The sequence below is a fragment of the Brienomyrus brachyistius genome, chromosome 1, assembly GCF_023856365.1.
Source record: "Brienomyrus brachyistius isolate T26 chromosome 1, BBRACH_0.4, whole genome shotgun sequence".
Lineage (NCBI taxonomy): Eukaryota > Metazoa > Chordata > Actinopteri > Osteoglossiformes > Mormyridae > Brienomyrus > Brienomyrus brachyistius.
Window position 1 is genome coordinate 20,369,065 of NC_064533.1, and position 26,526 is coordinate 20,395,590.

The 26,526-nt window shown below is 43.2% G+C and overlaps 1 protein-coding gene across 2 annotated transcripts; it reads left to right on the forward strand.

Moving 5' to 3' along the window:
- The first annotated feature begins 544 nt into the window (after positions 1-544).
- On the forward strand, positions 545-21,707 carry waca (WW domain containing adaptor with coiled-coil a). Of its 2 annotated transcripts, none has more exons than XM_049006126.1 (13): positions 545-831; positions 1,060-1,093; positions 1,912-2,104; positions 7,674-7,765; positions 12,733-12,848; positions 12,966-13,081; positions 14,655-14,906; positions 17,901-18,023; positions 18,584-18,729; positions 18,818-18,939; positions 19,214-19,403; positions 19,499-19,626; positions 19,999-21,707. In XM_049006126.1, the coding sequence occupies exons 1-13, from the start codon at positions 791-793 to the stop codon at positions 20,066-20,068; spliced, it is 1,623 nt and encodes a 540-aa protein (XP_048862083.1). In that variant the 5' UTR covers positions 545-790; the 3' UTR covers positions 20,069-21,707. The 2 variants fall into 2 exon arrangements, with proteins under 2 accessions (XP_048862083.1, XP_048862085.1); XM_049006128.1 differs by having other exon boundaries at positions 545-793.
- The last annotated feature ends 4,819 nt before the right edge of the window (positions 21,708-26,526 follow it).

The following is a 26,526-nucleotide window of genomic DNA, read 5'->3' on the forward strand; positions in this document are numbered from 1 at the left end:
CCACTTTGGGGTGTTTTGCAGGAAATATTCAGGAAACGTTTTCCACTGCACTGCAAGAAATGTGGCTCAAAATCCCTCTAGCCACTGTGCAGGAAATATTCAGGAAACATTTTCCACTACACTGCAAGAAATATGCCTCAAAATCCCTCCAGCCACTGTGCACTATCTGTCAAGACGAACTGATACTGCATTGGCCACAAAAGGAGGTCCTATACCATACTAATAAATTATTGTGGTCTACAATCAGGTGTTTCAGTTTCATTGTGTGTAGAAAAAAAAGTGTAGTTCTACATGACTATACCTAACTTTTTTTATACACGCAGGTATGTTTTGTGTTTTAAGAATCACACTCTTAATGCTAAAGCTACCGACCTCTTCCAACCAGCCCTGGAGTTTTTTTTTCAGAATAGAAATGGTCGTGATGATGATGATGCTAATGATGATGATAATGATGAGAATGATGGTGACAAGGTCCTTCTCGGTAACCGGATGCGGCGGCTCGAGCGCCGTCGCGCGCAGGTGTCCCGGATGTGATTGTGGGTGGGGGCGGCCGCGGGGCTGAGCTTCACTCCTCGGCAGATCGGAGCTCGGTTCAGTGTGTGCGGGTGTGAGATGGACCGAGGGCGCTCCTTCGACTAGCACAGTCTGCTCGAGACGCTTTTCAAACCGCTCTGATCGTAGATGCGATCGGGTCTCCGAAAAACGATAGGGAAAAAAACGAAAGCAGCAACAAAAAACGAATAACTAGCCCATCTTTCACATCCACTCCACACACACTAACACGGCATTGATGGTAATGTATGCAAGGAAACAACCGAGACTCAGTGATGGGTAAACAGATGTTTTATATTCAGATTCCCCCTCCCCCTCTTTTCCGCTTTGACAGTCTTCCATTTTTATCAAAAATCAGAATAAGTAACAACTTAAGAAAGCTCCTCTCGTTTATTTTATTCTTCTCGGCTGCCGCTGTTTCTTTCCGCCGTGTCGAGTGATCCGTTCTCGTACGCTTTAAAGTCTCTAAACGTGTTTTCTGTCTTGTTCTTGTTTTTGTTTTTATAGGTGCAACGACAGAAGGGATCCCCAGTCCTATCAGGTATATGCGAGAAATAAGATTAAAACGGAGGGGGGTGCTCGACGCAGGCTTGGCGGCTCCTACAGGCCTCGGTGCGGAAAAAATACACCGATATAAGGAAAAGTTCGGGCTTTTTCTCTGGTATCCAAACGTTAAAATGTCTCTGGATGTGCGTTTAGACTTACGGGATGTGTTTCGGGGTACCTCGGTTTCGTTTCGAACGGCCATGCTTGATTTTATTAGTTTTTTTCTAGTCGCTAACTCCGCTAGCCGAAGGCCTGTCATCGGGAATAGTTAGCACGCAGGCTAGCGAAGATAAATAAATAAACCACCCCCACTAGCGAAACCTTTCGGCTTTTGTTTTGCGTTTTGTGCTTTACTTTATTATACGTGTATGAAAAATAGCCTTTAGTTGGGTAATATTGTCGTGCTTGGTTTATTTAGTCATTTATTTATTTGGAATGCATGCAAACTGCGACAGGGAACGTTAAACTAACCCAACGGGTTAAATGTCAAGCCAGACCGGTCCACAGGTCGAGGTTACGCTATGATTGACAATTACATTCAACTTAATCTTTATTTATATCAGTCTGTGATATGTTAGAACTGTGCTCAGGTTGAGGTTTTCATACAGTTCAATATGTATTTGGTTTATATTGGTTGTTCGTATATTAGGTGCCTATTCGCTATATAGTGCATTATGCTCTTGTATATATCACACGCAAAACTTAAAATTTGACTGCTGAGCAGTTCTTGGCAAAGTGACCCAGCTTGAATTAGGAGTGTTGGGTGGCTGATTTCTGCACATGCGTCTTGAAGGCTCTAAATATGTGTTGCAGACTCTTAAATACCCATCAAAGAGCCACCCAGGCAATGATCACCGCCATGAGAAGATGCGCGGCGACTCGGACCCTACTCCTCCCTGCAAAGTGCTTCGCCGGTCAGACAGCCCCGACAACCGGCATGGTGACGGCATGTCACAGAACAGGGCAAAAGCCATCCAGTCACATCGGGCCAGAGACAGAGATGGAGGTAACGCTGAACAGTATCGAAACCCCCCTGCATAAATGCATAACGGTCAGGTTGTAGCAAACTGCAGCTGTTGGTGCTTTACCTCTGTCCAACCCCATGGAAGTTCCTATTATTTTTATTGCATTCTTTACATTTTACATAATTTTTCCTTAATGCAACTGTTATGGTTGAGTGTTGCATAGTTTATTGCTTTGTTTGCATGTGTATACATATGCTGTACAGGTATAATCTGTAGTCTGTCTTTCTCCTATTAGAACACTTCTCTCTCTAATGCACTGTAGATTTGTTGTACCCAAAACTACAGCAGAAACTTTTTAATCCAAGAACTGAATTATTTGTATGTGTGGTATAGGATACATAGCATCAGGTTACTTAAATTCAGTTAATCTTTGGTTTGTTGTACATTTCAGGCGGTATTTCCATTTGCCTTATTTTTTACACCACGTTGACTAGCTTCATGGAAAAGTTAACATCTCACAGCCATTTATGGGCAGAAAAAGTCATCTTTACTTTTAATGAACCTTGTATGTCTCTTGGTCTAGTCTGTTAGATTAGCATGCCTTGTACGTGCACATTAATTGTGAATGGTTATTTTCTTTGGTTTTCAAAACATGTTTAGTTAAAAACATTTGCACATCACGGACAGTAGAATCGGTGGTTTTAGCCTCCAGTATGTTTTCCTGAGTCATTTTGCATCTTTAATTGGTGCTCAGTAATTGTCTCATACTGATCTGAGTAGAGGAAGATCCAGTGATGTTCCTCATAGCTTCACTGAAGGAACTGCATGCCATGTAAAAAATGCAGATTATGATGCAATAACGTTAAGGAAAATGTCTCCGCTCTGACCATCTCTAGCTATATTTGGTTGAAAACGAAAAGTCCAACCCAGCTTCTGGCACTGTTTTCAGTATCACTTCTAGAGTTCAGACTTGCTCTGCATGTTCTCTGAGGGCCTTTTTCCATGGAACCGCAAGGGTTTCATTTCAGTGCAGGGATGTGCTATCTGGACACACTGGCTTCATCTGAACCATTGTTTGTGACTGCTTATCTCTGACTTCTGTCAGTCTTACACCATCTTCCGGAATCTTGAGCACTCCAGGTGATTGCTGGCTTGAGCCACCCAGTGATTCACAATTTCTTTGAGTTCCATGAAACAATTGGTCAAATCCCTCTTAAGATGGAACCTTCACAGTGATCAGCACCCAGGGTCCACATTAGACTCTTACTTGTATCTACCACTGCAATGTTTTTGGCCTCTAACATTCTAAAGATGTCTGTGGTATGTAACCATATTAAATGCCTTTGTTTGGAATGGCTTCTGTCTCTTAAGCATTAGGTTTTTTTCTGTGTTCTTTTTAAATTCGAGTCCTTTGCGTTGCTTGACTGCAAGCCAGGCATTCTGTTTAGCGTCTGGATTCACAGTGTGTTAAATTCTCGATTGTTTTGGGTAGTGTCTCCCCAGTCATGTTGGAATCCAGACTATGTCTCGAGGTCAGTGTGCCCACCCTTCATTAGACTGGTCTCTAGCAGAATTGCCCAAGCCAAATTTTGAAAGCCCAGCTTGAAATTTCGCTCACCGCTGTCTGTTCCTTGACTGACCTTGCAAGTGTTCTTCACATCATTCAGCCAACCCTGGGTAAATCTGTGGTATTGTGGTGACAGCTTCCTAAAGCTCTTCACAGCTTCGAAGTTTTGAAATGTACTTTTTTTGAAGTTCTCGTACACCTAAAGATTTTTTTTAAATCTTCGAGGTGATTATCTTAGAGTCATATTCTTGGCAGGATGTTCTGAGATGGCAGGATGCTCTTGGACCTTTTTTCACTTCATATTATGGGTCTTTTTAGTGTTCTCATTCATACGTTAGTTTTGAAGGTTGCTGGAAATTAATTCCGCCAGTGGTGTGGTCAGGATCACTAGGCAGGGGCAAAGAACCAGGTCTTTTAGCTTTCCCTGTATTTCAAAGAATCAGCCCGTGCTCATGAGATTTGACCTACCCAGCACCTAAAGTTTTAAACCCAGTGTAACTAAAGAGAGTGGCTCGGGGTGATGGCCACTTGTACATTTTGAAAAGTCAAGAGTAGTCATAGGTAAATGGAAGCGATCAGCTTGTATCAGTGGTGAGGTCTGCCGTGTAAATAATCCATAGGGATGCAACATACTCCTGATTCATCTGGGGTTGGGGGGGGGTAGGCAAGCCTGTAGCCAGGTGGGCCTTATGGTTACTTCCTCCACAAAAGCCTCTAAATTGTCTGACAAGCTGGAAGGTTAAGGGGCTGCTTACAGCCACAAATTATGGTTTGGCATCATGACCCACAGGGTCAGTGGAGAGTAGGGGGTTTGAAGGCAAAATGGAGCTTGCTGTCATCAGCAGAACAGAAGTGTTTCCGGATTTCATCTGCTTTGGGCCTCACTAAATGGTTCTTGTAATAGTGGCATCACTCCCTACATACAGCACTCTGCCAATCTAAAGCCCTAATGGGAATAATATTTGTGCGCTTACTGTTTGTTAATGAATCAAAATGGTTGAAAATTAGACTTGAGTGTTACTTTTTAAATAAGAGTTGGTCCATGTGGACCAAACTCTGTTTGCCTAATATTTTTTATTGCTGTTGTCTGTGGGCATGTGGGCTTTAGAAAGCTTTCAGCTGCTTGATAGTCTTGAGGCAGTCATGTCAGCATCAATGCTATCTAAATTAGTAGGTGATAGACTGTTGGCAGGTTGCAGCAGCAGTCAAGTCAAGGTCTCACCTCAGTTGTCACTTGTAGTCACTAATCAGTAAGTTCATAATAGATTTTTACTGAAACCTATTTATTAATTTTATCTATTCAAACCAATAAACTGCCCAACACACAACCATACCAGCTGCATTAGGGAAAACTGATGTAAAATGTAGTGAATGCAGTAAAAACCTCTATGGAAGTGCTTTTTAACAATTCTGCTGTCCTTCATGTTATCAGAGTAGGGTTAAAGTGTACTGCCCTTGGTTTGTCGGTGATCTCTGTCCATTAGCATTTGTTTTGGTCCGGTAATTACAGGTATATTTATTAAATTGGAGGTTATGTTAAAGTTGGGCCCTGAGAACGTTTTGAATTGGAATCAAGCGTAATTGGGTGCCGTGTATTAGTTCTTTCATCCTTGCCTTTTGCAGGCTTGGTTTTCTGAGTGTGTCTGTGCTTTTTACCTGAACGAACACCAGGGTATTGTTTAACTACTTAGGTTTTGAGGGAATGACATGGATTAGAAGGAAAGCTCACTGTTTCTTGGAGGATACACTTGAGACTTTCGGTGCTGCTGACATTTCAGTCGCTGTCCTCCACTGACATTCTCTTAACCCTTAAACTGCAGTGGGAAAGTCAGTGTTTCAGCTGCAGGAAAAGAATGGTCTCATTAGGAAGGCTGTAGATGTCAAGCATGGTAGGAATGGGTTTAACAGAAATGAAATGTAGAATTATAGGGGTGACTTTTCTGTGTGTGTGTGTGTGTTTTCTTTTTCTTTTTTCTTTTTTAAACCTGTAGTTTTATCTTCTGCTTTTGGACATCATGTCACCGTTGAGCATGATACCCCAGGGTGCCAACCGTTCACAGGCCATGTTTTCCCAGCAGGTGGCCTGCAGGAAAAATCATGTCGGTTTAGTTTTGTTTTAGGTTTTCGTTTCTCCAAGGGAAAACACCGTGCATCTTTTGACAGTACTGTCAGTGTCAAGCTTAAGGGCAGTGGCAGCATATCTGGGTTTTCTATAACTGGCTAACGCAGGATTGACATGAACGGTGCTAGGTAACAGCCTGGCGTTGCTGGGAATCAGTGCCTAGATCCTCAGAGGATCCCCCTGTGGTTGCATGCTGCAAATTCCACTGTGTGGCAGTGGTTTGGTTTGGGGAGAGTGATTATTGTTTGGCGATTTTGTTCTTTTTTTTTTTTTTGCCTCACTCCTCTGGGACCCGGGTTCGAGTCACCGCCTGGGTTACATGTGTGTGGAGTTTGCATTTCTCCCCATGTCGTCGTGGCTAATTGGAGTTACTAAATTGCCCATAAGAGTGCATGTGTGAGTGAATGGTGTGTGAGTGTGCCCTGCGAAAACATAGCTCCAGTATCTTTTTAAATGATTTAAATAAAGGAAACTGTTATGTACTTTTCAGTAATATGCTTACAACAGAGGCTGTTCATTTTATCATCTTCTAAGTGTTTTACATTAAATCATGTTGGCACAGCCCTGAGGTGCTGCTAGCATGCTTCATGTTTGTGGTCCTGCTTTAAGCTGCTACAGCTATTGGGTTCTTGTGGAAGCACAGCATATTGCCCTCTGTCGGTGACCTGATGGTGGGTTTCAAGCAGCAGTGTCAGATGGCTCCTGCCCTGTGGCCTCCTGGGAGGTGTTTCCCGGCGTGCTGTCCCACCCTGCTCCACAACCACCTGCGTCGTGTCCATTTTCGCTATCCAATGGGCTCATTGGCCCCCTGGCTGCCTGTTGTGGTAGTTGGTCTATATTATTTATATTGTGCTCTGTTGCATATAAACTGAAGGTAGAACTCCTTCAAAGGCGGCAGTATTATTTTATACCTCCCTCCCCCAAAGTTTTTAGTGTTTTGCTTTGACTGAGCTGTTACCTGATAGTTGTGTAATTATAAATGGTTAAACTGATTGTCTTGCTTGACTTGCTGTATTTGCTGCAAAACTGTTATTGGTGTAGTGCCATTATTAAATGATTTATGCTCCATTAATTGTTTGAAATTACCAAAATTTTTTCAAGGTTAAGTAGACATTTAATATTTCGGTGCTAAGAATGACTGTCATTCATGAAATTATGTGCGCTTGTTCACAGAAGGTGAGAAAATATCGAACATCTCTCACAGCTAAGTATCCTTCAGGTTCATTTTTCAGTCCTTTTAAAAGCAATAGTAAGTTGCTTTTCAACTAAGGTGTTTAAGTGATTTGTACTCCGATTCATTCAGCTGACACCTCAAACAAAATAAAAAGGCTAATTAAGAGCCCAGCCAGACCTCCAACCTGAATACCATGTAGTCTTTCAGAATTGAGTTTAGGACTCCAGGTGTGAATGTGCTTTTTCCCCGTAATTGCTTAAAATTACATTACGTGGTTACCAGAGAAGGGTTTCTGTCTCTCTTCAAATATTTAAAACTAACAAGGAATTGGAGGCTTTGCAATTCACTTTCAGGATGGTCTCGGGATGCAGTGACCATCCTGAAACCCCCTCTTCTTTATACGTATAGCTGCTTGTTGGACCAGCATTGACAGAACACAATATAGATGTCTGATTTAAGTGTGGCTGGGTTTCACCACACACAGCAGTGGTGTTACTTAGGTGTTTTGTTTCTGGGTATCGACCGGCTTGGCCTTTCTAGTGAAGCATGACTGAAGCTGATCTCCACTTAATACATGCAAGAGCTGTTTACCAAAATGCTGGCATTGAAGAGAGCCTCGCTTACTTTGTTTTATTTAACAAATGAAATGCATGTTTGTCTGTGCTAACGTGACTGATTCAGTTGGACTCGCTCATTCTGATTATTAGCACATTTTTTTCATGCCTGTTTTGTCTTTTCTTCTTCCAGGGACCAGTTATTCTCCTCAAGAAAATTCACACAATCACAGTACTTTTCATAGCTCAAATTCACACTCTAACCCAAGCAAAACGTCAGACATAGTAAGTATTTGCTTTTATTGAATCTTTTTGTTTGGTTCTGCATATGGAAATGTGGATGTTTGCCTGCTAAAATATTGTATATGTGTTGTCAGTTAAATTCTTAACTGCAGTAAAATCCCGTTATAGTGGACTCGCTATAACGGAATATCGTCTATAACGGAGGAGGTCTGCTAGTCCCAGCCATGTGCCTTTAAGAACATGCAGAAAAAGCATCGGATATTGCAGACTTGCATATAACGGAATTTAACTTATAACGGACAAACAATTTGGTCCCCAGGGCCCCTTTTAGCTTTAGTTTTGTTTGGCTATAACGGACATGCAGGCTCCACCTACAAGGCGTGTGGTGTGCCGGTGATATCCAGGTCAGATAAGTAGTCAGGATTATTAATAGTCACACATCTGGTCAGGTAAAGTTGGATTACTACATGTACAATATAAAAATCTATACCACAAGTGTGTCTGCTGGAGTGTGGCAAGAGTAAATGGTGTCCTGTAGTTGTGTTCTGTATCCTGTAGTTGTGTATATCTAGCAACTCTGGATATAACGGGCTGTTTTGCCAGGTCCCTTGAAGTTCATTATAACAGGATTTTACTGTGTTACTATTGTAAAATACCTTGGAATAGGTGATCTTACTGTAAAATGCTGCTCATCTGCAATTATGTCTTCTGTGACAATTACCAAATTGTTCTTTTTTGAAAATAAGAGTAATTTTTTGTGTGTCATTTTCTAAAAGTGAGTTATTAATCATTTGCTATACTACGGCATCAAAAATATGGAATTTCTTCTATGATTTGATAAGTAAATGATGGCCGGATCTCTCAGCCAATCCCAAGGCACAACTAGACTTGTCACTGCAAGGAATGTCTTTAACTGAGTAATGAAGGTTATGTATTGGCATAACCAAGCTTGGGTTTATTTAGTAAGAAGTCCGAAAGAGTCCCGTGTTTCCATTGATTCATTTGTTTGCCCCTAGGCCCATTCAGCAGTGTAAACAGAGCTTGTTGCTATGGTCACACACAGATAGGCTCTTAAGCAGCCATTTATGCTTGAGCGTTGGATGCTGCCAGCTCAGTTAAGGGCCAGCCGTGGTGCTTTTCCATGTCATCCTTCCTGGCACCTGCTCTGGCGCTGTGTGGTCCACAGAAGGGTAGTGCTTGCCTTGATCATTCCTTAGTTCTTTGGAGCCATGGTGTGCTGCCTTTTCAGCCCTTCCACCAGTATCCAACCTTGGCGCTGAATCTGTTAAGCCAATGTAATAATTGGTTAATAGCACTCGGGTAGACTGGCAAATCCTGGCATCTCATTCTTCTAATGCTTAAAAGGCTTGATCCATGTGGTCTCACTGCTGAGTTTGACAGCACAGCAATCCTTTCTACCTCTGTCTGCTTCTGCCTTGATGCATTGAAGATGGAATAAATCATTTGGTCCCCACCCCCACATTTTATCATTTTAGCATCATTTTAACACTTAATCTTTCACAGACAGAGGTTCATTAATGACATGGTTCTCTTGTAAGTTAAACTTGTAAGTTACTTGGGTTGTACATTTAAATGCTCAGTCATCTGTTTGGGTGTCGATATTCTTGGAGAGAAGGAGAGATGCCTCTTGCGAAGTATGTGCATCGGCCTTAAGTTGTTGCATTTTAACCAGAAATGCTTCAATCATTCAGTGCTGAATATGTGTACAGATTCGTTGCTTTATTTAATGCTGATTGCTAGCCTTTGGTCTTCTCAAATAGATTTCTCAGATTTATCCCTCCCACTTTTAATAAATAAATGTTTTGTTGTGTCAGTTGGTTTGTGTGCAAATGTTTAAAATAGATTTGTAGTTTTTACCAGAAAATTCTTGCATTGGATGGGTAGGGAATGACCACTGAACACCTTGACTTTTACATGTTTACAGTTCATTAAATGCATGCGTTTACTGCGTATTTAAATTTTCATTGTTGTGCTGCAGAAGCAGCTGTAATCCAGGACTGTGCTTTCCTGTTTGTATATCGCCCCTGACCTTTCACACATGCAGCCTTGTGGTCCTTAGGGCACATGGTTTCATCACACTACAGTGTTCTGCCAAGGACGTGCCCTTGCACCGTTGGTGCATAAAAATTATGGAAAGCGCATTAAAAAATCAAGTATGTGGGCCATATAGCGTGTTAGTTTTGATCGAGCTGGTTCAGAATCCACAATTTGTGAAGTTCATTTAACCCATCCCCAAAATGTAAAGTGCCCCTATTAGCTTATGCCTATCGGCTAATTTTATTGATTGTTCACATCAGAAGGAAAAATAAAGCCATATATGTTGTACTTTTTGTGTGTGCAGCATGGCCAACATGAACAAATCGGGGAGTAAATCTTGCTTGATCCTTTTATTTTTTTCAAGGCTCCCAGGCTAAACAAAATGCAGGAGAAACTCAACAATTTAGCCAATAGGCCACCAGTGATGTCCGATGATGCTGCAAATACGATTGAAATGAATGATTCTTCACGCTTGTAAGCAGACTTTCCTCACTGACTGGTATCAGTGAAGTTGTCTGATATGAAAGAGAATTTCCTAGTAAATGGTTGAGGATGTACTCATGGTTAGAATATGATGAGAAAAACTGCATGATTTGCAAGCTTTGCATAAAACATAGTAACAGTAATGCTCTGACTAGCAGCCTTATTAGACACGCTGACTAGAGGCTATGAACAGCCTGTGGTTGCTGAATTCATGACTGGGTCCTTAGTGTAGGCTGCTGGAAAAAAAATTAAAAAGGCATCAGCTTTGTGTGCATTGAAAGCTGCCTTCTGGATAGCAAAAGAGGGTCTTTCAATAACTAAATCTGAAAGCCTTGTCAGCCTATTGAACCAATTGAACTGCCCTAGTATCTCTTCTCTGAATGTAGACAAGACTGCGACCTACACCTCTGACAGTGCAGCAGAAGAGTTCATCCAATCGCTTGCACCTGTTGTCTGAAAGAAGGCTGAAAATAGTCATCTAGTGTCCAGGTGTCAGTCTATTGTATGGTGAGACTTTATATATCTACTACCAAGAGTCTGAGTGTGCATTATCAAGTTATAGATGAGAAGCAGAGGGAAATATTCCGATGCAAGAAATAAATCCTTGCTTCAAACATTGAATTTATGTTGTAGGCTGGGGTGGTACCCATTTTTTCATACAGTCATACTTTCTAGACATTTCACCCCAGTATACAGTATATTACATATTTTTAATGTATTTTATTTAAGATGTAAGTTATGTAGGATGCTCTGAACTCTGAAGTCACAGAGAGCCTAAATGGGCTTATTGGTGTGGAAGTTCAGCGCTCGTGAAACTAGAAGACGGCTCCTTGTTGAAGAGTTAAAATATCACCCTTCATTTATTGACACCATTGTCACTGCTCCGTCTGTGGCCGCATGCACACTAGGTTTCATGTGTTCTATGCATGCTTCCAACAGTTTATTTTTTGCATACTTAAATTACGATTCAATCACTATTATTGCTTCAGTATGACATCTCTATTAATTTCAAAGAAAGAGAAGCATCTGTATTTTTGACTGTGTTAGAAATCCCGAAAGTGTTATTTTGAATTACCAGTGCATACATAATACTGTCATACTGCTCAAACCTAATCTGAGTAATGCTGAGTTATATTTTAAAGAATTTAGAGTGTGAAGTTCAGCTTTTATGTGAATGTCCATAATAATCTGCCATGGACACAATAAGCAGTCCTTGGACATACACACACACATTTCTAAGAGAAACATAAAATGCTTGTTTTGGTCTTAGTCCTTTGTTCCACCCTTTTTGAAAATGGCCTGTTTTTCTCATGTCTGTTGGACCATTTGACCCCACATTTTGAAAACCTTGGCAGATTACTGCCACTATATGCCTTTTAAATGAATGTGTTAACTTGAATTTAGATCCATCCGTAATATTTCATATCTCCTTTATTGCCATACCTGCCTCTGTTTTAAAGTCTTTCTTTGTCCTTCCACTTTTGATCACAACACAATGTGATAATTAATGGGGGAAAAAAAACAAAAAAAACGTTTCAATATGAAAGGTACTTTCAAGAATGTAATCGTTAACCTTTTTGCCATATAGTTTGTGAGTGTAACGCCCTTATTCCTGCCATTTAAAGCTACCCTCTTGCTAGGGGAAATTGTCATTTTGTCATTGTCATTTCCAGCTATTTTGCTGATGATCTCTCCACTTTTACGTGTGTGGGAGAGGTGAGTGGCTCAGCAGATTAGCACATAAAGGTTGCAGGTTCCTATCCTGGGGTTGGCAGTGTGATGTCACCATTAGGCTTCTGATCAGGGCCATAACCCCGTAGTTGTTCCGTGGACTGGCTGACCCTGCTTTCTTAAAAAAAAAAAAAAAAAAAAAAACAGTACATTGCTTTGGATAAAAGCATCTGCGACATAAATAAAATGAAAGTACAATTGCAGCTCATGGTACTTTTGGCTAAATGAACATTGGTCTTTGCATGTTCAGAGAGCTTTTGGTATGTGGATTCTCACTCTAAAAGCCTAATAACGTAATATTTCAAGTAAGCGTGACTAATCTTAAACCCTCATAATGCTTCTGATTGTTTTCCATGTGGCTGGGAAACTGGACTGGCTGGGTGAGCAGAGCAGCTGCTGTTACATGGCCGGGCTACATTTTTTTTTTCGTCGTTATATAGCCTAAATTGGAATGGCTTCTTTTACTTAATCCCTTTGATTTTAAAGCAGCCAGTGAGACACCAGAGTCCACATCCATAGCCTTTTGGTTACTGTCCGACGCAGTCACCCCTCTGTGGCCTGGGGAGAATGGGAAGAGCGTAGAGGAAGCCTCAGACGCTCCGCACTGGTGTCTCCAAGATTGCAGAGCTCTTACATCATGCTGGATCCGTTCCCCTGTATCCCTCTGCTGTCTGAGATGGCGCGATGTGAGCTGCACCTTTTTAACCAAGGCCCTACGTTCCTCCCCCCACCCCCAGCCTTATGAGCCTCCGGACGACTGGTCCGAACACATCAGCTCTTCTGGGAAAAAATACTATTACAACTGCAAGACCGAGGTCTCCCAGTGGGAGAAGCCCAAAGAGTGGCTGGAGAGGTACTGATGAGCCTGCCTCATAAGCCGCGCACCCTCCCTCCACACCCCCACCCCCCTTCGGGCTGCACAGATTGGAAGAGTCACCCATTTCGCTGCCTTTCGTCGTCTTGTCCTCAGAGAGCAGAGACAAAAGGAAGCTACCAAGATGGCTGTCGTCAACAGTTTCCCCAAGGATAGGGACTACAGGCGGGAGGCTATGCAGGCTACATCTGCCGGCGCTTTTGGCAGCACAAGTGAGTACAGACAACTGAGTGAACTCTCAATCACCTCTTCTCCCCATATACCATGCTTCCTCTCTTTCAGCTTGGTGACTGTTCTGAAATTAATAGAGGAATAAGTTAATGTTTCTGAATGTAGTCTGCAGACTTCCAAGACTGTTTGTTTGCGTTGGTGTGGAGGTTGGGTGAATAACAAGCTAACAAATTAATGTCAAGGTTTGTTCCGTGTCTTGGTTTTTGTTTTCTGTTGTAGAGTGTAAATGTGGGCTTAGGTGGTCTAGAGCTTGTGGGCTTCCTGGAGTTGAGGGTGGATCTCTCATGCTGGTCTCCTGTGTTCCCGTCCGGCACAGGGGTTGTTACTTTTGTGTATTTTATTATGCCAATTGCTGTTTTAATCAGATATGCCCCCAATTATTTTACTGGTGGTTGCCTTTTAAGCAGCACTCTTAAGCTGGTAGCCTTCTCCTGGTTGCTTTGACCAGGTTAAAAACTAAAATTGATTCCATGTGAGTGAGAATTTAATGAGGGTTGGTGTCATCAGCGTAAGTGTTTAACCTGAGAGTTGCTATTAGATCCGTGATTTAGATGGAAAGTCTCTGTTCGAATAAAAGGAACCAAAGTAACAGGTTTAGTGGTGACATACAAGTATAATGTTTCAGTTTAAACCAGAACTGCACCTTCTATGAGGTATTACAAAATAAGATATGTAATGGACAGTGACTTGGTTAGGTCATTTTGTTGCTCCTAATTAATGCTGAATGCCTGAGCGACATGGTCATGTGACTGTCCTCAATGATGGGGATACAGCTGTTCTGCTGGCCCTGCATCTGTCTCAGCCTATCAGCAGGAGCCTGGCTCTCATGTGGTTAGCTTTCTCAGTGGACTTTTGGCAGCTCCCACTCAGCTGTTTTGCTTTTATTTATGATGCATGTCTTTAACAGGCTTTTTGGATGGGTTTCATTTTGAGCTATTTGGCATTTAGTTGATGCCCCCCCCTCCATAAATCTGTCACTATGGGCAAGATGTTGTACAGTAGCAGTGGTAGTCTCTTCTGTGATTCTTTTAGTTAGGAATATATTGTAAACTGGGTAATGCATTCTAATTTGTCTGACTGACATCTGGATCGCCTGCTGGCTCCGGTCAGTCTTTAATACTGCAGAGAAGCAGTCTGCAGTAGAATAAAGTGAGAGTCTTATAGCACGTTGTGGGAGCTGTGCTGCTTCAGGTGGTCTCTGTAGAGCACCATAGGCCAGATAAACACGGCAGATGTTTACTGAAAATGCCATATTCATGTACCAGCCATGCAGAAGTTGTTTAATAGAAGGGTGCTGTGTTTGTGCCACCCTCCCCCAAATAATTTCATCTCCTTACAGAAAGGTAACACACTTCTAGGAGCTAAACTGCCCTGGGATTCAATTATCCATGATTGATAGGTTTTTTTTAAATCTTTTTTTATTTTATTTTTTATAGAAATCCAAGCTTTGAGAAGTACACAAAATTATTTTTAATATTATGTAGGTCCCCCCCCCCCCCCAATCCTCCACAGTTCATTTCCCCAAGTTGACATAGACTTCCCCATCCTACACAGAATCTTCTGCGGTAGACAAGCCAGTGACCCACCCCTGCGGCCCCCAGCCCTCCCCCGCTTCTGGTCTGAACCCGTCGGCTGCCCCACAGGGCTCGTCAGCCCCCACTGTGCCCGTGTCCCCTGTCCCCCAGTCCCCGGCAGCACCGCCTCCGCTCCTCCAGGACCCCAACATTCTGCGCCAGCTGCTCCCAGCACTTCAGGCCACACTGCAGCTAAACAACACCAGCGTGGACATGTCCAAGATCAGTGAAGGTAGGCCTTGCCTCGTCCCGGCTCACTCGCCACATGTCACTCTGTTGACTAATTGTGGTTGGGGGGATGCAGATCTAAGGGGATGCCAGACCAAACTGAGTTAAAGAAATTCAGAGAAAAGGGTTTCCTGGCCCATTTGCATAACCTGGTTTTCCAGATAGTTAGGCTTGTCTGGGTTGTGATTGAATCACTCATCTATATGTGCAGAAGATACCTACTGAGGGTTGAGTGTCTGTCCCTGAAACTAAAAGGCGGGTGAGATCGGGAGCCCTGTGCCTGGGAGGGACTGGCTTGTTTTGAGCAGTGATCCAGTAAGAAGGTCTAGATCTTTCTCGCATTCTAATTCCATCCGATTTCAAGGTGGGCTTATTTGACGTCGTTTCGGGGCCTATTTGCTTTCCAAACGTGGCTGCGTCTGATGCCACCACTTTCTGCGCTTTTGGGCTGCTTCTAATAGCTGGGTATGACTCACCATCAGCTGCCGGCAGCCACTGTGCTGCCAGCCCTCTGCAGTTTCAGGGATGGACCGAGTCGGTGGGCTTTAGTGGGAGTTGGGTTCCTAGCCTCCCTCCCCTTGTTGATCTCTCTGCCACACCTCCATCTGTTCTCACTGAGCTGTTTGACCTGCTCTCTGCTGCCTGTCCCGGGGTTCCAAGTCTTTATTGTGCATCTCACCCTGACACATGACTCATACCACTCCTTGCACCTGTGTGAGTGTGAGTTGTCCACTAGATCAGGTACAGCGTCGGTCCTGGCTTCTGGCTTATACCGCAAAGAAGCAGTCTGCAGTAGAATTAAGTGAGAGCCTTATAGCACATGACAGATGAAAGGAAGCATTGTTTTTCTGTCCGAGAGTCCATTTAATGCTGGTCGTGTTTCTGTTCTGTATGAATAGGTGTTGTGGAGTCGTCATCCCCCCCACTACCCTGTACCTACACTGATGGGTAAACTCCACTGTAGTGAAACTCTTTATGTGGCTCTAGGTGTATCTGAAGATGTTTATGGAAGCCTAAAAGTAGAGATGTACATGCTCAGTTGATATCTTGACTCATTTTCTGCCTGTTTTGTCTGGTGCAAGGTCTGGGTGGCACTTTGTGAATGATCCTTGTTTGACATTTAGGCTTTAAAAGGAAATGTGTGCCTTTTCTTCATCGTGCACACCCCTTCCCACCCCCCCAACCTTTTGCAAAATCATGAAATAATGAGTTACTTCAGGTTTACTATTGCTGTTTCTCCAGATTTGTGCCAGCGAGATCAAGGCTAACCAGTTGGATTTGTTTTTTTTTTGTTTCAACCTGGAACCTGCTCTCGGGTGTTGGCTGTAAGGTGGTGACATGCTTTTGTTCCTTCAAAATGAGCCAGGTTTAACCTATTTATGGACAGTGCTAACTAATCGCATAGAAGAACATCCAGTTTTATTCCAATAGCAATAAGCGGAGGACAATGCACACCAGTTAGATGGGTTCAGCAATAGTGAAGTCGCCTAAACACCCCATTCCTAAAAATTAGATCTTAATTTCACAGATCTGTGGATCGTCTATGTTTGGAAGTGTGAAATATTATGAGCTATGCACCCAAAATGAGATCCAGGGGTGTTGTACTGTTGACGTTGAATACCGATAAATGACTGGATTTTCTCTATGGTATGGAGCTGGGTTGAAATCCTTACGCTTTGTCAGATGGAAACAAACCCCGATGGTGTGACTTGGTGTGGCCTGACATTGGGGAAGAAAATACACCTCAAAATTGAATATTTAAGATTCTTATCCAGTTTTTGTGATTAATCATTTTAAGCTTGAGGTTACAGTTGACATACTGTTTATTTTTTCAGATGGTAAAGCCGTCTAAGTCCCAAGCACGGTGAAATCTGTTGTATTTGGCATGTTTGATCTAGTCTGAAATTTTAAATGAAAAAAACTTCATATGCTAAATCCTTTCCAGCGGTGAGGTAGTCCTGAGTTGGGGCAACTTTTCAAAGCTGCATTCTCCTCTACAGAGTTAAGATCGTGTATCTGATTGGAATGTTTTGGATGAGTTTCTTAATCAGGTTAATGACCTGTAGCTTGTAAATTGTATTCACTGGGCACTTAGCTGAGCCACAGATGATATCCGTGGGATTTAACGTATACGTCTGAGCGCACTAAAGGTCACTCTTATTTGGGTTTTTTATGCCTTTGTTGTTCACATTTTTACAGAGCTCAAATGTAGGTCAGTGTGGTGTAGAAGGATGAGGTCTCATATCAGTAGGCTCCAGATCGTTGTGCTGGGAAGGGATTTTGCTGGAGTACTGTTATACGTTTAACTGGTACTCAGCTGCGTGAAGTACAATAAAATTACCTGCAGCGTAGGCCTGAGCATGAAGTGTTTGCGGAAGGGCTAACGGCGATGGCTCTCACCTCCCGTCTGACTTTCTGAAGAAACGTGGCAGCAGGATGGATCGGAGCCTCTCAGAAGGCTGCCCTCGCAAAAAACAAAAGCTCCTCTCCGATTGGTTTCTGCCCCATGTGTCTGCTGGCCTGCTTTTCCCCCTTTGGAAGACCCGAGTTTCCCTGCAGAGAGCGCGGGCCATGGGACTCAGGGTGGCGCACCAGTATTCCGTTTCACGGTGATGACAGGTTGTGCAGGAGCCCATCCATGCGCTTTGCTGGATTGATGTTGCGGCGCTGACAGAACCTTGGACTGTGCGGAGCTCAGGGGAGATGGCGTTTGCAAGCTGGCCTCACCGTTCTGCAGGGTGAAGGACGTGAAGCCGCTTTTAATCCGCATGTCGATGTGAACCTGAAACAGGTGTGGGACCAGCTCAGCTTACAAGGAGAGTGCTTCAGGGACGATGCATATCAGTTTGTGGGGGAGGTGGGAGTTTGTAGTCCCCCGTTTTGCTGCTTGAGGTGACCCAGTGGTTCAGTCCATTTTCCCAACCAGCATTACAATGTAATTTTTATTTTTTATTTTTTTCTTCCCCTCTCCTCTTCCTCCCTCCTCCTTTCCTTGTAGTCCTTACAGCTGCGGTCACACAAGCTTCACTGCAATCAATGCTTCATAAGATCCTCACAGCTGGACCATCTGCCTTCAACATCACCCCTCTGCTTTCGCAAGCTGCACAGCTGTCTACACAAGGTACTGGATGCAATTTGAACCCCATTGAGTTCTTTGGTGCTGGACTGAAGAGCTTCTATCTAAAACTCCATGCTGTTACGGTGTTGTAGGTTGTCAGTTTGGGGGAACCTTGTGGTTGTTGCGCAGTGAGGTTATGAGGCATCAGTTTGGTGCGTTTTGAGATTTCGTTTTTAATAAATACTCAGTTATTTCAGTACAGCCTATATATTAACTCATGGATGCAACCAATTAATGGGCCCCACTGTGCACCTGCTCTACTCGGCAAAGTTCATCCTAAGTGCATCTCCTGGAGTAGATCCTTGATATGCTTCCCACAGTTTAACGGCAAACCTAGTATTAGAACTAACAGCTACTTAACCTTTGCCTTTTACCTAATTACGGTATTCAAAAATAAAATATCCATTCTTTGAAGATCTGATGCAATTCTACTTCACAGAGGTCTTGCAAATGAAAACTATAAATATTTAAATGCACCTTGCAATTGGTTGTCATCTTATTTATCCACTACGAATGCAGTTAATTACACACCCCACCCTTTTCCCTCTGGGCCCACGAAACAGCCCAGCAATCGAGTCAGTCTCCAATGTCGCTAACATCCGACGCCTCATCGCCGAGGTCATACGTCTCTCCGCGGATAAGTACGCCGCAGACGAACACCATTCCCAAGCCCGTGCTCAGCACGCCTCCCGTGTCATCACAGCCTAAGGTGAGGCTGACGCCACCAAGGCTGGCTGGCCGCCTCCGTCCGTTATCGTGCGTCCAGTTTGACAGAGCGCCCCCCTGTGGCCCTCCAGGTTAGCACGCCGACAGCGAAGTCGGGACCAGTTCCGCAGGTGGTGCCAGCGTCGCAGCCGCCCGTCAGCGTGGAGAAGCCAGGGCATGAAGCTGCCTCCCCACGCACATTTCAGCGGCACAGGTGAACTGCAGCTGCCATGTCCTCTGCGGATTCTCTGATGCAACCTTGGATTATATGATGTTGATTATGTAATATTATCTTATATCATTTAGGCAGCTATGGTAACCGCTTTCATGCTAATGCTCCAAGATGTTGCAAGGAACCTCCTCCCTCATGACTTATATTATAGCGCCATCTGCTGGCCTATTGTGGAATGACATGCAAGTCCAGTTCGTTAGCATTTGGAGCTCTGTCTGCTAGGATGTGCTATGAATCCCTCCTGCTTCCCATCCAGTTGCCAGAGGAGTCCCTCCCCGGGCTTGGACCACATCGCTGGTGGCAGCAGCAGCAACAGTCTGAGCAGCGTAGCTCCCGATGTCCCTGTGAAACCCGTGTGTTCACTGACACCTTCTCTGGTGGCACACTTCAATGAAAATCTCATCAAACACGTTCAGGGCTGGCCGGCCGACGCTGCAGAGAAGCAGGTTAGGTGCCGCATCTGCCTCCAGCATCTCTGCACACTGCCGATGCCCATCCCTCCCCCCTCCCCCCCCAACGTCGACATTTCTTGTCTCTCCAGGCATCCAGGTTACGCGAAGACGCCCACAACATGGGCAGCATCTACATGTCCGAAAACTGCACAGAGCTGAAAAACCTGCGGTCCTTAGTTCGGGTTTGTGAAATCCAAGCTACATTACGCGAGCAGAGGTAGGTCACATAATGACACGTGTGCACAGATGCTGATTATTTCCCATCTGATGTGTTTAGTCTGCCTGTAAATAGGCAGAAAGGTTAAACAGGAAGGTAAATATTTATCAAACGCCTAAGGCAATGGCACTTAAATACGGCTTGCATTTCACAGTCATCTCTGAGTTTAATAGCCAGTGCAGCCGATTGTCCTGCATGCTTTATAGGAAAAATGACATATCTGTGCCTGTGGAGTGTCATATTGCCAATATTTACTATGAAAATTGAAATTTGTTTATGCTGTGGCCATTGTTGTATTTGAGAGAGAATTTTGGGCTTGCTTGGTGGTAAAAAACCTGCTTCTCACCCCATCACCCGTCCCCCTGCCCACAGGATATTATTTCTGAGACAGCAAATTAAGGAACTTGAAAAGCTGAAGAACCAGAATTCCTTTATGGTCTGAGACCCTGGAGGAGCAGAAGACATTGCACATGGCGTATTGGACCCCCCCCCCTCCCCCACCCCTCCCGCGAGATTGGTGTTCCAAACATCAGAACCTGGTGTTCTGAGCCCAGTCTTAACACTTTCAAGCAGCCACTGTGCCGGCTTTGGACCGGGGGGTGGGGGTGGGGGTGGGCTGGGCTGTCGGGCTTGGGCCACAGGGAAAGGGTGGCTTTAGCAGAGGGGGTGGTAATATGCTTTCTGAAGCCCTCCGTTTAGTTTGTTCCCCCCTCCTTCCTTTGGATGTATTCATGTTGTAAATATGTTTTGTAGAGTGAAGCCATGAAAACCCATGCGAACTCAGCTTTGACACCCAAACTAATCAGCGCTCTGGTGGCTAAATGCACAGCCTTTCTACATGTTAACTTGTCTGCAGATGTTGCGCTTTCGTCAGTAGGTCTGTGAACCATTGCCTCGAGTCTGCGTGAGCAGCTGCATGCGAGCTGTGCAGCACTTATGGCGTCTTTCTGAAACTGGCTCATCTTTTTAATAACTATTAAACAATCTATCTGTTCGCTGCCTCTGACAGGACTCCAGTTTGTTTTTTTTTTTTTTGTTTTTTTTAACTCCTCCCATCTCCTATTCAAATGAACATGACAGATAACCCCCCCCCCCCCCCCCCCTCCATTACCGTTCTGGTAGACTTGATGCCTGGTAGCAATGGCTCAGAGATGCATCCGACCACCAAGCTAGAATTTTCCTAGAAATAAAGCCAGTGCTTAATGGTTTGAAGTCATGGAACCCCCCCCCCCCCACACACACACACACACACACCCCAGTGCTCACTGGAGCAGTATATTTGTAACTCAGGAGTGAGGAGCATCCCCTGCTCTCAAGAGCACAAATCTCAGCCCTGTGTGGAAGGGTGGTGTTGGCCCTCATACTCTCTCTCTCTTTAGAACTATTTTGCTTGAGTTTTTTTTTTTTTTAATATAAGGTTATTTGACACCTTTGGGTCAAGCGAAATTTCTTTCCTTTGTACAGTTACTACAATTAATAATGAGGTAAAATGTTATTAAACTTTGCCATTGATTACTGCTATATGACGAAAGTCACGAAGTTAAATTATTTCGACACTTGGTCCCTTGCGCCATCTATTGGCGTACTGGGGTCACTGGCGAGACATCCCGGACAGATCCGTCACTTAAAATCAAGTTACACTCGATAGCCTATTAGCTTTGTGAGGACGCAGATGTTTAGTTTGTATTGTAATAAGGTGAAGTAAAGCGAGCAGGGGTTTTTAAGCGGTCAGGTTTTCGCAATGCAGAGCCCATTCTGAATTTGATTCCCCATGTTTCTTGAGTGTCGTAACTTTTTCTGTTCTATTTTTTTTGTACGCAAAATGACGGCGGGATGAAAGCACCTGACCTGACATCGCACTGTTTTGTGTTTGTCTTTAGCTTTATCGTCCTGCTCAGAACTACTTTCTCGAATGGGGCATTTGTAAATGTGACTCAAGATACAACTGACCACAAATCAGCATCAAACACACGAGTAGCCTACGTCTGGTTGGACTGTACACCGCTGTTCAGAAATTAGTGGAGAAGCTCGGCTTTGTATATTGTTTCCTAAAGTATATTAAAAATAAAAAAATATGCTACCATGGGTTTCAATTTTATTCCCTCCTACTATTTTGTCCTTTGCTTTGTAACGTATTTTTATTTAGAAGTGAAATTTAAATGGAGTCTGTGAAATATACCTATGCATCCATAGTAAATTTTAAGCAAATCTTAATATTTTTATACATGCTTTATTGATCCCCGTGGAAAGAATCTTTACACCTCCCCCAGCCTGCTTTCTGAAGGTGAGAGTCTGCTTGTCGGCGAAGGGCAGCCACCCATAGCACCCAGGGAGCCTTGGTCAGACCCGCGGACATGCTGAGGCCGGGCTAGAATTGGCGACTTTTTGGTCGCTGTTTTTTTTACTTGAAAGGAAGCAGGTTCTACCTCATCACAAAGTAATGTTACGGTTTACGCATAAATGTGGTAGTAATTATTAATCAAAACAGCAGAAATGATCCCTTAAATATATGAGGTACATTATTTTGCGATCGGAATTAAACGGTTGCCCTTTCGCGGAGTTTCAGGTTACGCGCTGGTTTTTAATCCAAATCCTGAGGGGTCGCGGCGTATATTTTCAGGCTACCTTCAGCTGGAGGTCGTGGCATCTTAGTCTGACTTCTCAGTGCTGAGGTTAGCGGTTTAGATACATCTGGGAAACCTACGCAAGCTTTGGACCCCTGGCAGAGGGATTAATAACCGCTAACCTAGAACAATTGTGAGCAGATCCGGCAAACTGAGCGTGGCCAAAAACTGAAGTTTAATGTTAAAATTCTGAGGGAGGATGCTACTGACATTATGGTGGAGCTGATCGTCCGCTAATAAAGCAAATTAATGGAAGCTGCATGTTTTTATCTTACGGCATGATAACATTCGCGCGTAAAGGTATCGTGAAATTGTCACCATTCATATAAGCTATCTTTAAAATAAACAATGCAAACGGACCTGTTATAACCACGGAACGTATCGCAATTCTTTTAATTATAAAAGGAGGCGATTCTGAAGAGTAAAAGGTGTAAATCGTTTAGAATTACATAAAATTAAAGCGAAAGTCTATGACGGCATTATATTGCTCCCACCGATAAATGATACCGCTACTAGACCAGCGCATACTAGCCCTGGCCAGCTATTCAGGAGAACTGATTTCTACTTGAATTCCAACAAAACAAACGCAATGTATATCCGTGGCCAAAGGTTTTGAGAATGACACGTTTTTGTTAACAAGTTTGCTACTTCCGTGTTTGTAGATCTTTTTGTCAGATGTTTCTATGATATATACTGAAGTAAAATTACAAGCATTTCATATGTGTCAAAGGCTTTTATTGACAATTACATTAAGTTTATGAAGAGTTAATATTTTCAGTGTTGGTCCTTCTTTTTCAAGACCTCTGCAATTCACCCTGGCTGCTGTCAGTCAACTTCTGGGCCAAATCCTGACTGATAGCAGCCCATTCTAACATAATCAACGTTTGAAGTTTGTCACAATTTGTGGGTTTTTGTTTGTTCATTCGCCTCTTGAAGATTGACCACAAGTTCTCAATGGGATTAAGGTCTGAGGTTGATGTTTTGTTCCCCGAGCCACTTAGTTATCACTTTTGCCTTATAGCACAGTGCTCCTTCTTGCTGGAAAAAGGCATTATTTATCACCAAACTGTTCTTGGGTGGTTGGGAGAAGTTGCTCTCGGAGGATGTTTTGGTGCCATTCTTTATTCATGGCTGTGTTCATAGGCAAAATTGTGAGTGGGTCCAGTCCTTTGGCTGAGAAGTAACCCCACACATGAATGGTCTCAGGATGCTTTACTGTTGGCATGACACAGGCCTGATGGTAGCGCTCACCTTTTCTTCTCCGGACAATCATTTTTCCAGATGTCCCAAACAATCAGACAGGGGATTCATCAGAGAAAATGACTTTACCCCAGTCCTCAGCAGTCCAATCTCTGTACCTTTTGCAGAATATCAGTCTGTCCCTGATGTTTTTCTTGGAGAGAAGTGGCTTCTTTGCTGCCCTTTTTGACAACATCCTCCAAAAGTCTTCACCTTACTGTGCCTGCAGATACACTCACACCTGCCTGCTGCCCTTCCTGAGCAAGTTCTACACTGGTGGTGCCCCGATCCTGCAGCTGAATAGGAGCTTTAGGAGACGGTCCTGGCGCTCGGTGGACTTTCTTGGGCGCCCTGAAGCCGCCTTCACAGCATTTGTACTTCTCTCCTTGAAGTTCTTAATGACCCGATAAATGATTGATTTAGGTGCAATCTTACTAGCAGCAGTATCTTTCCATGTGAAGCCCTATTTCTGCAAAGCAATGATGACTGCGTGTGTTTCCTTGCAGGTAACTATGGTTAATAGAGGAAGAACAATGATTTTAAGCACCACTCTCCTTTTCAAGCTTCCAGTCTGCTGTTCTAACTCAATCAGCATAACAGAGTGATCTCCAGCCTTGTCCTTGTCAACACTCTCACCTGCTTTAACGAGAGAATCACTAAAATGATGTCAGCAGGTCCTTTGGTGCAGGGGTGAAATGCAGTTGAAATAGGTTTTTGGGATTAAGTTAATTTTGCATAGCAAAGAGGGACTTTGCAATTAATTGCAATTCATCTGATTACTCTTCATAACATTCTGGAGGCAGCAGACTTTGTGAAAATTAATATTTTTGTCGTTCTCAAAACATTTAACCACAGCTGTATATTTGATGTTTAGACTAAACGCTAGTGGGCGCGATTTAGTCGTGGACCGGATCCTGGATAAAATTCGCCCCTCCCGTTTCATTCTGGATGGTGTACATCCATAAGTATATGTAAATGCATAAGTAGCATATTTTCCTTAATATAGGCTTAAATTGTATAATATACCTACGGGCTTTCAAACAATATTAAATCACTTTCAACGACGTCAGCAATGGCCTTAAGATGTACGCTATGTTATTACGTTCTGAATCTCCACTGTTAACCACCAAAAAATATTTTAAATACTTCACATATTACCGCATTAGTTTTGTATCCTGTTCTTATGTCTATATTTAGGTAGGATGAACTATGTAAAAGTGGGAAACTTTTTGGTAAATGATTTTAAAAAATCTCGTGAAAGCATTTGTTCAAACTAATATTTTTTTTTTCTGATAGCTGCATGTCTCATTAAAATGTTTCGTGTGAACATTTAAACAGTCTATGTAATATTTACTTAATAAAATTTAATTAAATGGGATAAAACATAAAGAGGCACCAATCATTTCTTGATGAGGTAGTGGTTTTTGTATAGAGGTAACATACTTAAATTGCACAATACATAATTTTATTGGCCAAGAAAACAAACCATAGATAAATTCATCCATCCATCCATTTTCCAAACCGCTTATCCTATTGGGTCGCGGGGGGTCCGGAGCCTATCCCGGAAGCAATGGGCACGAGGCAGGGAACAACCCAGGATGGGGGGCCAGCCCATCGCAGGGCACACTCACACACCATTCACTCACACATGCACACCTATGGGCAATTTAGTGACTCCAATTAGCCTCAGCATGTTTTTGGACTGCGGGGGGAAACCGGAGTACCCGGAGGAAACCCCACGACGACATGGGGAGAACATGCAAACTCCACACACATGTGACCCAGGCGGAGACTCGAACCCGGGTCCCAGAGGTGTGAGGCAACAGTGCTAACTACTGCACCACCATGCCCCCACATTTTAGTACTATTTTTTATATAAAAAGATAAATTCATTGTAACATTTTGTTCACAAGATCCAACTATTTCAAATAAGTAATTCTTTTCTTTTTCATTTCATGAGTGTCTTTAAATCTCCTTGAAACGTATTTTGCGGAGGGGGGGGGCTGTCGTATTATTCCGTCCGTGTTTTCGGCCCATCGCGATTGGCCAATGAACTAAAGTATAATTATTTTATCGTATCGCGATCAACCTGGAAACACTGTTGAGCACCCACGATCTACATTATTTACATGTAAAAATGTGTCCCAATTTTACTAGCACCTTCAGCAAAAGTGGGACACCACGAAATTCAAACAAATAACTAATGTATTTTTTCAAAAATATGCTTTATTGTTTTTAACGATCTCCAGCCATCGGTCACTAAAATACAACATCTTAAACAATATACCCTATTATATACTTCTAGCGGCCTTATCTTTACTTTGAAAGAGTTATTTCGTTTGTCGGTCCACTTGCTGTGCGGTTGCAATACACAGCGTGTGTTGAAATTATGAACACATCATAAACATGTCACATCAATGAAAACAGTTGTTGAAGACTATGTCCTGTTGTAGCACGATTTAGCACTGTTTGTTTTCATTGGTGGTTGTTGTTTTTTTTTTAGTAGGATAGGGCAAAGCTTGAATGTCCCACTTTACCCGATGTCCCACTTTTGCTGAACTCACCCTATACAAGATTTTAGTTTCACTGATGAAATTAATATTACTTTCCAGTGAATGCTTCTTAATTAGGCCTAATTGTTAGAGGAGCCACGGTGTTCCATCGTAAATATATCACGGTAGATTTTGTTTTATTTTTACGGAAAAATCGAGGGTCTGAAAATTGGTTGAGCACTGAGTCTATAACGGGGCGAAAAAAACGCGGTCAATGAGTAAGTGGCTCTCAAACATTTCCCACCCCTTCACAAACCTGATATTCCACTTCAAAGCTATAGAAAAAGAAAAGACATAAAGAGGCTGTCTGCTGTCAACTGGGCTGAACCGTCGTGGGGGGGGCAATGTGAGATCTGCCGAAGCTCCGGTCCGAGTCTGCGGGTGTGGCTACCGGCACCCTCCTCAGTCCATGGGCGCCCGTCTCAGGTGGTGTGTTCTTATTTACGCCTTTACCTAATTTGCCTCTTAGAATACAAGCCGTTCCC